Source organism: Mycteria americana, chromosome 10, assembly GCF_035582795.1.
Source record: "Mycteria americana isolate JAX WOST 10 ecotype Jacksonville Zoo and Gardens chromosome 10, USCA_MyAme_1.0, whole genome shotgun sequence".
Classification (NCBI taxonomy): Eukaryota; Metazoa; Chordata; class Aves; order Ciconiiformes; family Ciconiidae; genus Mycteria; species Mycteria americana.
Window position 1 is genome coordinate 15,345,810 of NC_134374.1, and position 14,671 is coordinate 15,360,480.

General features: G+C 47.2%; 1 protein-coding gene across 3 annotated transcripts in view; it reads right to left on the bottom strand.

Moving 5' to 3' along the window:
• The window catches only part of MED12 (mediator complex subunit 12), a 37,655-nt gene that overhangs the window by 5,488 nt on the left and 17,496 nt on the right, over positions 1 to 14,671 (bottom strand). For all 3 annotated transcript variants that reach the window (XM_075513429.1, XM_075513427.1, XM_075513426.1), the window contains exons 21-41: positions 12,863 to 13,090; positions 12,509 to 12,653; positions 12,098 to 12,218; positions 11,306 to 11,407; positions 10,483 to 10,596; positions 10,032 to 10,195; positions 6,911 to 7,090; positions 6,661 to 6,732; positions 6,201 to 6,361; positions 5,948 to 6,109; positions 5,751 to 5,862; positions 5,413 to 5,502; positions 4,864 to 4,973; positions 4,227 to 4,362; positions 3,793 to 3,954; positions 2,884 to 3,261; positions 2,399 to 2,549; positions 1,989 to 2,194; positions 1,435 to 1,515; positions 973 to 1,190; positions 196 to 358 (exon numbers count right to left, since the gene is read on the bottom strand). In XM_075513429.1, coding sequence (XP_075369544.1) covers positions 196 to 358; positions 973 to 1,190; positions 1,435 to 1,515; positions 1,989 to 2,194; positions 2,399 to 2,549; positions 2,884 to 3,261; positions 3,793 to 3,954; positions 4,227 to 4,362; positions 4,864 to 4,973; positions 5,413 to 5,502; positions 5,751 to 5,862; positions 5,948 to 6,109; positions 6,201 to 6,361; positions 6,661 to 6,732; positions 6,911 to 7,090; positions 10,032 to 10,195; positions 10,483 to 10,596; positions 11,306 to 11,407; positions 12,098 to 12,218; positions 12,509 to 12,653; positions 12,863 to 13,090 — 3,256 coding nt within the window. The remainder of the gene's footprint in view (positions 1 to 195; positions 359 to 972; positions 1,191 to 1,434; positions 1,516 to 1,988; positions 2,195 to 2,398; positions 2,550 to 2,883; positions 3,262 to 3,792; positions 3,955 to 4,226; positions 4,363 to 4,863; positions 4,974 to 5,412; positions 5,503 to 5,750; positions 5,863 to 5,947; positions 6,110 to 6,200; positions 6,362 to 6,660; positions 6,733 to 6,910; positions 7,091 to 10,031; positions 10,196 to 10,482; positions 10,597 to 11,305; positions 11,408 to 12,097; positions 12,219 to 12,508; positions 12,654 to 12,862; positions 13,091 to 14,671) is intronic.

The following is a 14,671-nucleotide window of genomic DNA, read 5'->3' on the forward strand; positions in this document are numbered from 1 at the left end:
AGGCGTCTCCATCAGGAGTGGCCAGCTCTAAGGAAGGGAGAACTGCCTAGCAAATTATTATAGACAGCCCCCAACAGAGCTGACATGCTTCCTGGCACAGAGGGGCAGACCAGAGTGTTGCTGACACAGAGGTAAGCAGTGCTGGGCAAGCCTCCTCCAGCTCCAGCAGCCTTCCTCTTGTCAGCAACCACTCACCCTCAGCATCTGCTGCTGCTGTTGCTGCTGCTGCCTCAGGTACTGCTGCTGCTGCTGGTCAGGCAGTATCTGGCTGGGTCGAATTCCTGAGGGGACTCCTTGTGGACCCAAATGGTTCATCCCACTCATCATGGGGGCCTGCTGTATTGACTGGTGAGGAAACCTGCAAGAGAAAAAGACAAGCTCATGGAGGAAAAGATTCATGGGCAGCCAGCTTCTTTAATCCAAACCCAACTTCTGCCATCAACAAGACAGACAGCCCAAACAGCCCCTTGCAATCCATGCTGCCTCTCTGCAGAAAGGTGAGGGACACCAGGGCCTCTCAAGGGTTTCATCCAACCTGTTTTTCTAGAAGCCCTAAGTAACAGTCCTCAGCCCACTGGTTCTGCATGATTTCCCTGCTGGATTTATACCTGCTCAGGAGCAGTGGAAATCCCAGATCTAGCCCTCTGATGGTGATCTGCTGGTTAGATTTAAAACCAAAACTATGACTTTCCCAGTTCATTTTTCTCATACTTCCCAATTCCATCTTTCTCTGGCTGGTAACACTGTCTCCTGCCTGCAAATAGCATCTCTGAATTTCATCTTGTCTCTCTGTTTCTTCCCAGGACTGAAAGTTGGATAAAGATGTTCCCCTGAAGGTGCAAAGGACTCAGATGCTGTATAACACAGCACGGAGAACAGGATTTTCACAGATTGCTGTTAGGGTTCTGTAAGCAGAGCAGGGAAGGCCTTAATGAAATACAGCTTATTAACATCCAGTAGGGTAGGAGGTACCTCTGTGCGTTGCCCAAGGTGTGCCCATAGCCAGGGGCCTGCTGGTGTACATAGCCACTTGGTCTCTGCTGCATCTGTCTAACAGGATCCACCAGGGCAGGATTAGAGCTGGGGTGGGAATTCTGATAGGGCTGGCCAGTATAGGTAGGAGGTACCATTGTGCCTGACTGGGAGGGGTGCTGCTGAAGGCCTATGTGGGAGACATAAGATGTGTAACCCTGAAATGAAACAAAAAGCCTTTATCAGTCGTGGGGTAAGGTACAAAAGAGAATTTGGAACACAGGACATCAGTCTCTTGTAAATACTGTCACAAGGCTGCTCATCTCTGGAATTCGGATTCATGCTGTCCAGTAAGTGAGGAGTGAGAAGAGCCAAGAGATTTCAGGCTTTAGCAGCAGAAACAAAGATGCTGCCCTGTGCTGGAGCCAGATTCCAGTGTTACCTGCGGTAACTGCCACTTACCTGGGAGGGCTGCAGTGCTCCATAGGATGGGGTTGGAGCCATCTGGCGCACAGGCTGCTGTCCCATTATGCCTTGACCCTGCTGGAATGCAACAGAGAAACACTTTTTTCAACATCTCCAAAGGGCAGGACACTGTTGCTCTCTTCTCGGCAGCTCCCACCAAACCAGACAAGTAGCTTCACTGCTAAATCTACAAGGCTGCTGCACAGCATGCAGATGCTAGTGACTTCTGCCTCACCCCGACTTGGGACAAATAGGCAACTAATATCCCTACCACCCCACAGCCAAGATGTGCCCCTCTCACTGCCCAACAGCCACAGATACCTCAGTGCACCTCACTGACAGCCTCCACCAACTGTCAGTGACATGGGCCCACAAAGCAGGTGGCAAACACAGTGCTGCACCAGAGGAATAGACACAAGAGGCAACATCTTTCCAGGGCAGAAACAGAGACAGGGTTGGAAACTTCTGGCTAGAAGGGATAGCCCCAGCAAACAGCTTGGGCTTGCTGTACTGTGGGGTCCAGCAACAGCAAGAGCACAGCTCTGACTTACCAACTTTGCTTGAAGCTGCTGCCTCAGTATCTGTCCCTGGGACACTGGAGGCTGCTGTCTGTACACTGCTGGCTTGTAGGAGGGGTCAATGCCCATCATGCTCCCCATCCCTGGAGGCAGCACACCACTATAGGGAGGACGACTCTGAACAAGTTTCCCCAGTGGCATGCGTACAGGTCTGTAGGACGTATCCAGGCGAGGGCCACCTGCAAGAGGAAGAGAAACAGGCTGACTAGTCACATGCTATTGCTGAGCCTTGTAGCTCCAGAATGACTGTTCATCACTGTACCTAGACCCACGACAGGCAAAAGGGGAAAGCGTAGGGGCCTGCATAGGACCAACTCACAGAAGGGGTTCTTACAAGAGGTTCCCAGAAAGGTGCAATATGCTCACCGCTCCTGTGTGCCTACCTGCTGGAAGAGGCTGGTTCTGGGCATAGAGACCCACTGGTGATTGTCCATATGCCAGCCTCGACATAGTGCTTCCTGACTGGTGATGCAAGAGATCTGTAGGCATACCAACTCCGTATGAAACCCCTCGGCTAGGGCCCAACACAAAATCCTGCAAAGACAAAGAAGGAGTAAGAAAGATCAATGTGCACTGGGAATTCATGAATGGCTGAAGAGTATGAAAGCATTGCAAAGTCCACAGGAGAAAGCCTGGGATGCTATCTGAGCTGGGGAGTCTCCTTCCCTCCCATCAGGGATTAAGAAAATGTTTGCCCTGCCCCAGGCTAGAGAGAACAGGATAGAGCTCCAGCACTCTCAGCTGAGAGGAAACACATCCCATCTTCACCATTACACCACTCTCAGGCTCCTCAGGAAGGCTCAAGGGAGTGCTCTGTGACTAGGAGGGGTGGATACGGGAGATCCATAGCTGTTGGGCAGTCAGTTACCTCAGTTTTGCTGGCAGATTGGTTGCGTTTCTTGGTTTTGCTCTGTTTCTTCTTGCGTTCTTCAGTAGAGGTGGCAGGATTGGAGCTTGTTTTATCAGCCTTGGCTGGTTCTGCAGCTTTCTTCTCTGGTTCTAAAGCCACAGGTGTAGGAGGCTCTTCCTCTTCAGGGGGCAGCGGCAATGGCTCCAGGTAGTAACTGCGGGGCTTGGGTTTCAAATGCGTGTGGTACAGAAGAAGCCTCTGCTGCTCCTCAAATCTAGACACCTTGCGATCCACCCGGACTGTCCCAAACCATCCCCAGGACAGGGGGGCTGAGTGCTTTAAGCCCTCAAACAGATCCCAAGGGGAAATCTTCTGCTTTGTAGAGACTTGCAAACCCTTTAAAGCAAAAGAGATAAGAACCTCCAAGTCCCTGTTGTTTCTCCTACAAGGGTACAGGAAACTCTATGCTTTCTTCAGGCTCTACTCCACATGTCCCAGTAAACAGCCTGAGCCCTTACTAGTGGGCCCTGCTCTTCCACGTGGCAAAGCAGTAATTTCTAAAGGCCTTCATCAACAACTGCCAGTCTCCTTCATCCCATCTCTGCCAGTCTTCTGCACACTGGCATTGCCCAGTAACTCACATGACAGGGATTATGAGTTTCTCTTTATGCTTTATATAGCCATAAGTACAAAACCAAAGCTTAAATAACTTCTCAGGCCATAGCAGCGTGCGTTGCCCAGCATTAACACCCAGCTTTGCCCTTTTTGGAGATGGCCAAGCTTGTCTGCGTGCAGCCAGCCACTTCAAGCTCAGCAGGCAATACAGCGCTGCATACAGATGCCTCCCAAGCTGTGTAGACTCAAGGCATCAGAGGACAAAGCTCCTGCACTCAGGAGCTGTGAGGCAGACAAAAAAGCTTCACTTACCTCCTTCTTGAAGATGGAGTCAAATCCAGCTATTTTATTGCCTTTGGTGTCAATGAGGGATCCCTGAGGTTCACAGGTGATGACATCTCGGGTTTGTTTGGGAAGTGGCAGTAACTGTCGAACCTTCTCCAGGCTGTCAGATTGCCGGTCCCCCAGCTCTTTCTGTACAAGTGGAATAGAGAAGACTTGAAGAATCGCTCAGGAAAAATCATCCAAAGCCCACCTGTGCCTCTTCTGGTGTCAACCTTCATCCCTTCATTACCTCTCACCTTTGCACCCTTCAGCCCTACAGAGCCATTGGGGCCACCCTCACAGTTTCATCTGAATAGCAGCAACAGGACAAGCACCATTTGTGAGACACAGATAAATCTGCATAGTTGGACAACCACGACACAGCACGCACTGCTCCCCATACAGGGCCTGGTGTCCCTCACCCTGAGTTTCTTGACAAGATTCATGTATGCCCGCTTGTTCTCCTCCATGCTGCCCTGAGAAATGCTGGACATATCAGCAGCCAGGGTGCCATTGATAAGAACACTCAGCATGTCCAATACGGTGGTGAAGAGCTCACTGTTGGTCAGAGCAGAAAGGTCAAAGTCACCTGAGAAGCAGATATAAAGCCTCTGCCATCATAGTAACACCAAACATTAGATTGCCAAGAGTACTGTCTACAGTCAGAAGTGCCAAGTGCTCTTCAGACTAACCTCCCAGACTAATCCTCCTTTTGCTTATACACCACAGGGTGTTCACACTTGACTCAAGTGCAGTATCACAGATTAAGACTGGCCTTCTGTCTATCCATTCAGCTTCTCCAAAAAGCAGGTCCAGACTCAGCTCTCCCCTGCTTATCTCTCTGCATCTGGAAAGCCAAGTTTGCTCTGGATATGTCAGGCTGCACTGGGATACTAGGACCTAGGTTGTAGCCTGCTATTATTCCAAAGTCTCCTTCAGCTGTCACAGTACTTCTGACAGATCGTCTAGAGAGACAGCTAGCTCACATGAGAAAAGGGGCCATGCTAACGACTGCCTCCCTTGGGAAGTGTATGGATCAGAAGTCAGCCAGAAAGTTACTTGTTTGACTGCATGTCCACAGTGCCACTGCTGATGATGTCCAGGAGAAGCACAGCCCATTCAGTCGTCTGCTGTGTACTGCGTTGAACTGTATCAAACATTCCCCCCACCTAGCAGAGAAAAGTAGTTTAATCACAAGGACACCATGAAGAAACACTAAGATTTAAAAGTGAGAAATGAGCCTAAACCAGAGCAGCTTCTGTGCTACAGCAACTCCTACTGAGAGCTGAAGGAGACTGCAGTCAGCAGGACAAACCTCAGATGCAAATAGTAGTGCTGTGGACTGCGAAAGCATTGAAATGAGAAGGTACATCTCCAAAACAGAGACCAAGGCTGTGGATTTCATCCTGGTGAAATACAGGAAGGGAGTTTTTCCATGCACCCTATCCCACTCAGGGCTCAAGACCCAGAAGCAATACAAGTGCCTCTCCTACTTCCTTGCCTCAGGACATATATAGCCCCTCCAGTATGTGCGTGTTCCAAAAAAAGGAAAAAAGGCAGACAACTCTTCACCCCATATGGCTAAGCTCTTTTTCTGCAACTGCTCACCAAATTCAGCCGTAGTTTCAGGGCCTCATGCATCAGCTGTTTGGCTTTGCAGTCATCTTGGTACTGATCTTCCCGCCAATTTGTAACAATCTAAGAAATTTAGAAGAGAGAACAGACCTCACAAGCTGTACACTGAAGTTTACACAGAGCAGCTTGTACTGCTCCCTGTCCAGTCACTCAGAGATGATCAGCTCAAGCACCCTATACCAACCAGGGTAAGATCTTTGCCTTATTGAGCATATAATCAGACAGACAACATCCCCAAGGACGTGCCCAATAGCCTGCCTGCTGGAGGAGCGAGCCCTTGAGGAAAGTGAGGGGAGAAGCAAGACACCTACCTGCTGGACCTGACTGTACAGAGAGGTGAGGAGGCCTTCCCGCTGCTCATCCTGTCCTTTCAAGCATGTTAGCACCAGTGACAGAAATGGCTGTTGGCTCAGGAGGGACATGCTGCAGAGAGAACCGAGATGGAGCTATACTTCCAAGCTGGGGGATCAGCACAGCGAGCATTGCCTGCCCTTTCCCCAGGACTCACCTCTTCTGCTTCTGGCGGTCCCGCTCTTTGCGGGATGATGACCCCAGATGTTGTCCTTTCTCCAGTTCTTCTCCAGCAGCTTTCAGCACATGGCCCTGCACTGATGTTGGAAGCTTGGCAATCAGAGGGGCCACCAGCCACACTCCTGATCTCTCCAGGGAGCTGTGACAACACAGGAGAGAAAAGCAGTTTGCAATCCAGCCTATGATTCAAACTTGTCTACGAGGCAGCTGCATGCTGGGACTACACCTACCTGAGGATGGGTTTGGATTTGTTGCTGGCAGGCGTAGCACTTGCTGAGCTACTGATACTGTTGACTCCATTGCCAGCAGAGCTAGCAGAGCTGGTCTCTGCTGACTGCTGGAATACCTCAATGGTGGCCTTAGCTATATTTTCTAACAAGGAGTTCATCTCCTGGAGATAGGGAAGAAAAGACAGCCAAGTCCTTCTCTGAGAGCACCCACTGACAGGGCTTGCACATTTCAACACAACTCAGTACAAACCCAGTTTGCCAACTCCCCCACGGCTGCTGCTCTTTGGGTCTCAGACTCATTGCATCCTTCTCATGCTTAGCTTTCACAAGCCTGACTCCCTCTCTGTTTACTTTCTCCCTATTCCCACTTCTGCCAGGCCACCTCCCCACCACCTCACAAGCAGCCACTTCAACACTGGCAACACACATCCCTGTATGGTTCCTCTGAGCAGAAACTCACGTTATTTGCCGTCTGCTTAATCATGAGCTGCAGCTCTAGCGAGGACTGCCTCATGGTCCACTGGTCCAGATTCTGCAACACATGCACACATACTTCATATGAGTCCTTATCTCAGTTCAAACTACGTCAACCCACACCCTCAGCTCCCATGATAATGGGGACATTTGACAACCCCATTTTTGACAACCCCACTCTAACACTACATTAGAAAATTACTAGGACACTCTTAGATTCTGCCAGGAGCCTGCACCTGTAAGATGCGTTTAATCCTCTGCCGTTGAGGATTTTCTCCTTCCTCATTGTCCAGCAGCCGGTGTGGATAACAAATCAGCTGCATCAGCCTCTGGGCCTGTGTGCTGCTCAGGACAGGATCCTGCAAGTCATTGCTGTCTTCACAGAGGGACTTCAGACATCGCTCACCTACCCACTCCTGCAAGACAAAGGCAGAGTCAGCACAGTCAAACTGATGTCTGATTCCAAACCAGCACCCCTGCTTTCAACCTTGGAGAGATGCAGGGAACATGTCAAATTCATAGAAACCTTATTAGTACGCAGTTACGCCTGATAATAATTTCTCTTCATGAGCTGTACTATCCTGATTCAGCAGGCGTCAGGCACAGCACAGCAATCACAACAGAGGAAACATCAACTTTGACAAGTCAGCAGTGGTGAAACACAGTAGCTGCTGTTTCTTTTGATAAAATATTGGTCTCATTTAACAGTAACACAGTCACTGCCATGCCCAGGCTCCATCAACACTGCCGCTTGGGCTCAAAAGATCAGAAGGGATCACTTAAAATTATTTGGTCTATTTCCTGCACAACAAAGCCCTGAAGCTGTCCTAAATTAAATAATTCAGGGCTACAGCTAAGGCTAAACTAGAACATGTCTTAGGGAAAAGCACACCCCTTAATTTTCAAATAGTGATGGAAAACACACTGCCATCCTTAGCAAAAACCAATGACTTTCTCAAAGCCTGGAAGGGGAAACAACTGACTGGATGCAAGCCATTTATAAAGTCACAAATCATGTACAGAAGGTAGACAAAAAACTGTTACTGTCAGCCTCTCAATTTCAGTTGGTGGTCCCTAAATGTATCATAATAATAAAGGCAGCAGTTTCCAAAACAAACATGAGGTAGGTGCTTCTTCACATAATTTACAGCTAAACTGCAGCATTTGTTACTGCAGGATTTTTTTCATATTGAAAATCAATTAGGCAAATTCATGAAATTAAAATCTACAGAGGACTGCTATATAGGCACTTCTGCAGCTGCAGAGCAAGCCTGATCAGAGAATTCTTCCACTGAGAAGTGACAACCAGAGGAGAAGAGATGAGGATCCAGTTCGTGAAGCACAGGTGCTGGTGCTAAGACTAGAAAGCTGGGAACAGTCCCTCTCAGCAGCAGACAGCACTCTAAGCACTAAGTAGAGCACAAAGATTGGAAAGGCTAAATCTCTGCTTTGAAATCCTTGTGAAACCACAGCCTAGATCTTCATCCCAGATGAAGTTTCCACTTTGCCAATACATGTGATCTGGTGATTTCTCCAATGCCTATTGCATTTCTCCCCTTCAGTGTCGCTACATCATAATCTTTGAAACTTCTCTTCCTTGCACACGTAATATGCATGTCCTTGGGAAGACCATTTTTGTCACTTGCTCAGCTTCCTACAAGAATTCAGACTTTGTCTCTTATCCACTTTATTGGTATAATCTCACAAATAAGTATGAAGTCAACTGCCATCTTCAACCTTGAGGGACTTCTAGCCCCTCTCTCTCTCTCTCTGCAACAATTCTTTACAAAACAGCTGCCTCCGCAGGCTTCATGTTACTGAAACAGAGCCCCTCATCTGCCTCTTCACAGGAGAGCACTATGAACACGTTTTCCAAGCGCTATGGACAACTCCACCATCCCAGTCACCAGATTCAGGTTAGCACCTTTGACTCAAGCCTCCCTCTTGGTTCCCACTGTGGTTTATCACAACTCTATGAAATTAACCTTTTCAAAAGGCCATTTTGGCCTTTCCAAAACGCCATTTTTAAATTACATTTATTAATTTAAACAGGCTAAAGGGAAGACCAGCAACTACATCATAATCATTTGCACCTAAGAAACCTTTAACTTAATTCTATAATCTGCTCCTCTTCCCCACCCCCTCATGATGAAGAAAAATCACAACCTATAGTTTAAGGCATTCTACAGACATTTGAAAATTTATAGTGCAAGTTCTGCAGCATCCACCGCTCACGCTGGAGGTGCTAATATTACACACATCATTTTAGCAGCCCTTTATAGCTGCAGGAACCCTGCAGGAGCTCTGGCACAATCTGGTGGTACTCACTGGTGTCTATTGGAATGCTCACTTCTACATAATCAGTGCTGCCAACAATTGGTATGAGTAGTGATATCCGACACTGCTACTCCCTCCTGTACACACACACGCTCTCTACTTACTGTGAGTCCTTCCTACGTAGACTGGGACCAGCAAGGAAATATCTACTTCTGTCAATGCTACAGTCAGGTCTCAGTAACACCAAGTACGTTGAATTTATGCTCATAAATAGGTGGCTCCAATTCTTCTTTAGCAGGCTGGTAACATTGCTATATAGTGACCCAATTAATAAACAACAGCATCACAAAGCACGAGGACAACACAGCACTAATGTGTTGTGTGTACACATTAGTAATATAGAATACAGGTTTCAAATTGTAATTCTGCATCTTTCCTGTTAACAGAATAAATTTGCAACCAAGGCCAAAGACACCCTTCAACACCCATTTTCATACAGTAGTGGTAACAGCCACTCCACTCTGCAACTAAGTACCTTATTAGACAGGTTTCAGTTCTTCAAATGTCAATTTTCCACAAAGGAACAGAAATACTAGTGCTGTCAGATTAGGCTAAGCAAAAGATTTTTGTTGTTGTTCCTTTAATTAACTAAACAGGGCACTACAAAGCCCAGGGATACATTAACAGCCAAGCTGCAAAGCAACACTTAAGCTGCATTCTGAAAGACACCATTTATCACTTCCACAAGCTTTCTCATGCTTATCTTCTTTGCCTCCAGCACACATCTCAGCAAACCACTCCCAGCACTCCCCTCCTTGGACATGAGCCCTGTGCTGTTGCCAAAGCAATGGGGATGTGCAGTCCCTGCATACTGCAACACCTAATTCTTGATAAACTGTTTGCCTCTCTATTTTTTGTTAATGGTGAGCAATCCTTAGCGCCATCACGTGGCAGAACCATCGCAGGTTCTTTACTGATCTTTCAAAGAAATACCCACCAAACCCAATCTGCAGAAAGTCATATGTGATACACCTGTCTGCAGAAGGGATAAGGACAAACCTAGAGATGGGACAGACTCACCTGTTGACATATACTCCTTAGTACATACTTGGCATAAATATCCAAGCTAGCTGTTTCTACAGTTACTACCCTACCACCGGCCTTCCTGGTGCCCAGCTCATCATCCATGAGATCATCGACACCTCCAGGGTGGGAAAAGCCAGAGCCTTTCAGTTCTGCATCTCCTACAAGGAAAGCACAAGTGTCAGTTAATCATCAATGCTAAACCCAAAGCCTGACCCACAAAACATCTTGAGCTTTTGTAAACTCTCTCTGCGATCAGTGATCTCTCTGCAGCTAAGAGATACAAAGCATGTTTACAGCTCAACCAAAAGGCTTCAGACAAGCCATATATCCACCAAAACAGATCATCTTCCTCTGGCTTCTGTACAGCCAACACATGCAATACAGTGTCTTTCTCCCACCTCCCTAAAATACATTCTTACAGGTTCAGGCTAACACAGGTACACACCCAGAACAAAGACAGCCTTCAGCACTGCAAAGACAGCTCCATCCACAATACGATTCTGGGAAGCTGCCAGTAAGTGACGGTCACAGGAAGAGCGAATTCCCACCGTGGGTTTGTCTGCAAAGAGGACAATGGAGAAGGGCAATACCCAGCAAGAGAGAAAGGCACAGGCTCCAGAGCTGACTGAATTATGTGCCAGCCAGTACCATAGAATCCAGCTCAGAGAATCCTGAGGCTAGTCCTTTTCCCAACTGTAACATGGAGTCAATTTAATTAAGTATCACAATCACACTGTGACAACTGAACCATGAAATCCAAATGGGGAGCAGTGTCATGAACCGTCATGAACTCCAAGCTCCAACAGTACCCTAACCTAGAATACAGGCTGGGTTTAGAGATCTGAGCTATCAGGATACTGATGAGGAGCCAAGAAAAGAGCTTCCTGGACTGTTTCCATCGTCAGACAAAAAGGGAGTACTGTAAAATAGCAGCTTCTGGCAGCAAGTTAAGAGGCTATACAAAGCTCTAGACATAAAAAAAGAAGTGATCATTACTCTAATGGCTTAGTGACGGCAAGGCCACCTCTACTGGCTGGTTTCCTGTCTCCAAGGGCCTCCTCCCCAACATGCCTGGCTACCATGGTGTGACATAAATGAAAAGATATTGTTCTTTGTCCTCTGCAGAAAGCAGTGTATCAGGCTTCGCCTGCTTTATTCAAAGCAAGCAGGTCATGATCCCTAATCATAGGGTTCAGTATCTCTTTTCTTGGGGTGCAAGAGCCTCAGTACTTTCACAATAAAGAAAGGCTCTACTTTCATTCACTTACTGCCATCTTGCTGGCATGGGTTCAGCTGTGGAGTCTTAAACAGATGGAGTAAAATCCGGCAGGTCAAACGTGCTCCTGGTTCCGAGTCCTGTTCACTGCAGGCTATGTAAAGAAAACAGTCAGCCAAGACTTCTTAAGCACTGGGACAGCTGACTCTCAATCCAAAAGCTATTCACAGTGCAGTGCCCTGGAGCAGCCAGTTGAGAAGCTGCAACAGCCTTATTGTATTTACAAATATGGAGCATGTGCAGCAATTAACATGCAAGTGAGCAAATCCATCAGTATTATCCCCAATGACATGCACTGCATCCTGCTTGCTCCACCTTCCCAGCTTCACCCTGTCAGAGTCTGGATGCTGCAATCCCCAGAGCAAAGCTAGGACGGCTGGTGGCAGAGTAAAGGTAGAGTGACCCAGGCACTGTAGGCCCAATCAGTCAGCTCTAGCCAAAATGCTAAGCTGAACCATATCAGCAGTGGGAGGCGTACTGCTGGAGTTCAGAGCTGAGGACACTGGTTGGACAGTGTGGCTGATAACATCTCTCTGTGCTTATTTCAGCTTGCACACAAATTCCAGAGAGCAAGACATTGAAAAACCTTAGCACAACCAGTTTTTGATAGAAACCAAAAGTCCAGAAACCCTCTAAAGCAAAACATTCAATTCTTAAGTACCACACTATAAAAGTAGTATTGGAGGCATGTTTCACAACTATGGGGTTCATGGAGTATGCATTAAGCACAGGCCTTTAGGCCAGAACTGAGACTAAGACCAGCTTTCTGCAGTGATGCACTCACCAGCATTGAGGAGTGAGGGGATAGCAGCACAGCGAATCAGGTCCTCCAGCAGCAAGCACTGACGGGCAATGAGAATGGCAACAAAGGTGGCCAAGGAATCATGGAAAGATAAGTCACTGACCTGGAAGAGAGGAGACCAGCCAGTGATCACAACAGCCTCTGCCTCATTCCCTCTGTCAGCAGTTCCTCAGCTTGCCTAGAAGCTGGGGGGTAGAAGGACCCATAACCCCAGGTCAATGTCCATGATCAGCCCAGGCTGCAACAAACACCAAAAGGTAGCCCCGGTATTCAAAGCCTTTCCCCTGTCCTCAGAAGACAAAGCCTCCATCCCTTGTTCATTTCTGCCTTCTCCCAAGGGATCCCTCCACTCCTGCTTCAATTCCTTTTCCCCTTTTGAATGTTTGCACTTGCATCAACATTGCAGAGGAGATCATTGAAGCCACAGGTCCCGTTATTAGAGGAACAGCACAAAGCTTTGAGCACACCCAGCCACTCGGCACTTAGAGACTTGCAGTAGCCAGTTAGCTCAGCACACAGGATAGCAATGTCGTTCACCCTGTTAAATAATGAAAAAAGCAGAGGGTCAACTTTGCTACTCATGCACGCCATCAGGTCAGTGATTCTCTAAGGGACCCCAGCCTTGGCTCCTCCTTCCTCACACCCCAAGACAGCCAAGGAATGCCTACTGGCTTTCTGGCTACTGGCTACAGGCCTCACCTAAAGATTTTATTATCTCAGTAGAACCATGAAAGTTCTGCCTCTCACCTGTCTGGATCGTGGTGTCCCACACACACATGCATAAGTGCATTACAGACAAAACTGTAGCGGTTGGCTGGGTTTTCATTGAGGCTCTTGCCCAGGTTGGTGTATGTAAAGTTATGTGCAGATGGATTTTCAATAGTGTCAATCATGAACTCTGGTTCCCATAGCATGTTGGAGTCAGATGGCTCAACATTGCAGTAGATTGTGTTCTTCACTTTGGAGCAGAAGTCACTAAACAGGACAGGAAGGAGATTAGGAACACAAAAAACTAAGCTTCCACTGAACTCTGACAAGCAAAGCAATCCTGTGCAAGACAAGTCCTCCCTGGGCAAGAACATGTGGAAACTCAAGATCACTGTGTACCAACAAAGACTCTCCCAAAAGAGTGAAGCTGGTTCTTTGTTGTGAAAGCACCTGAAAGTTACCTGTGGGCTCAGTGTACATAGCATGGGAATGCCTATTCCAGATCAGACCAGGAAAACTCCTAGCTCAGCCCTTGGTGTCAGAACAGTTGATGCCCAGGGAAGAGTTTAAGAGCAAGGCAGGCATGTGGCAATAATGCTCCAGCATCCTTCCCCACCCTGCTGTAACTTAGGGCTCACAGATTTTCAGAGTTAAAGATAATGCTCTCCTCAACAGATTTTCCTCCTGCAAGTTTGTCCACCTACTTTTTGAATCCAGTAGATTCTTGATGTTCACAACATGGAATGAGTTCCGTGTTAACTATGAGAGCTATGAATTTTATTCTTTTGTTCTGAACCTACCATTTGTTATTTTCTATTCATTCCTTTCTGTGCTTGTATTGTAAGACATGAACATTCGGTTTATTTTCCGTATCAACCAGAACTTTACAAACTTCTATCATTCCCCCTCAGTCCTCCTCTTCTGTGGGGAGAAGATTCAGTTCCTCATAAGTAAGTCATTCCAAACCTCCGGTCGTCTAGCCACTCACCCTCCTTTGGGCCTAACTGCACTACATGCTTTTTGGAGTCTGTTGTCCCAAACCACAAAGCACAATTGTACCATGACCTAAATGGTGGCCTAATGATGCTCTCTGGTCTGTTCTTCATTCCTTTCCAAACAATACCTAACATTTAATTTGCTTTTTGACTGTTACTGAACACTATGATGACATTTTTAATTACGTATCTGTTGCAGCTCAAAGATCCTTTATCCAACCAGTAGTATATATCCATCATTAAACCAGAGTTTGGAAGGGAACAAGAACAAGAATCCTATGTGCACTATTTTGTGTTTAACAACACTAAACTTCATCTGCCAGTTTATCACCTGGTCACCATCACTGCGCCCTACTACAACAATCTGCAGTCTATTGTTATATGATGAATAACAGTTATACGAAAAGTTTTGATATCACCACTCATACAACTTTCAATGTGTAGAACAGCACGAGCACCAGCAGAGTCCTATGAGACTCCTCAGGGAGGGATCACCCTCAAAATACAAACTCCTTCCCAACCCCTTGTGTCCATCTCTAACCTATTGTTTGCCTGCTAGAAGATTCTCCCTTTTATCTGTGGCCATTTACTTTAAAGCCTTGCTGAACAACTTTTGGGAATTCAGTTAGACTAACATCAGGTTTCTCATTTCCGTATGTGTGATGACTCCTTCAAAAAACTCCAACGCACCTGTGACCACAGCACTCCCTCTTGCTCTCAATTCAGTCCAGAGAGAGACTTCAAAGGCTCTCAGCAGCCAGGAGTTTAGCCAGCTGACACCAAGGCACAAGCCAGTCTCACAGCCCCTCAATGGGGGGTAACACCGAGGGTTATATGTCCCTATGGCATGCCT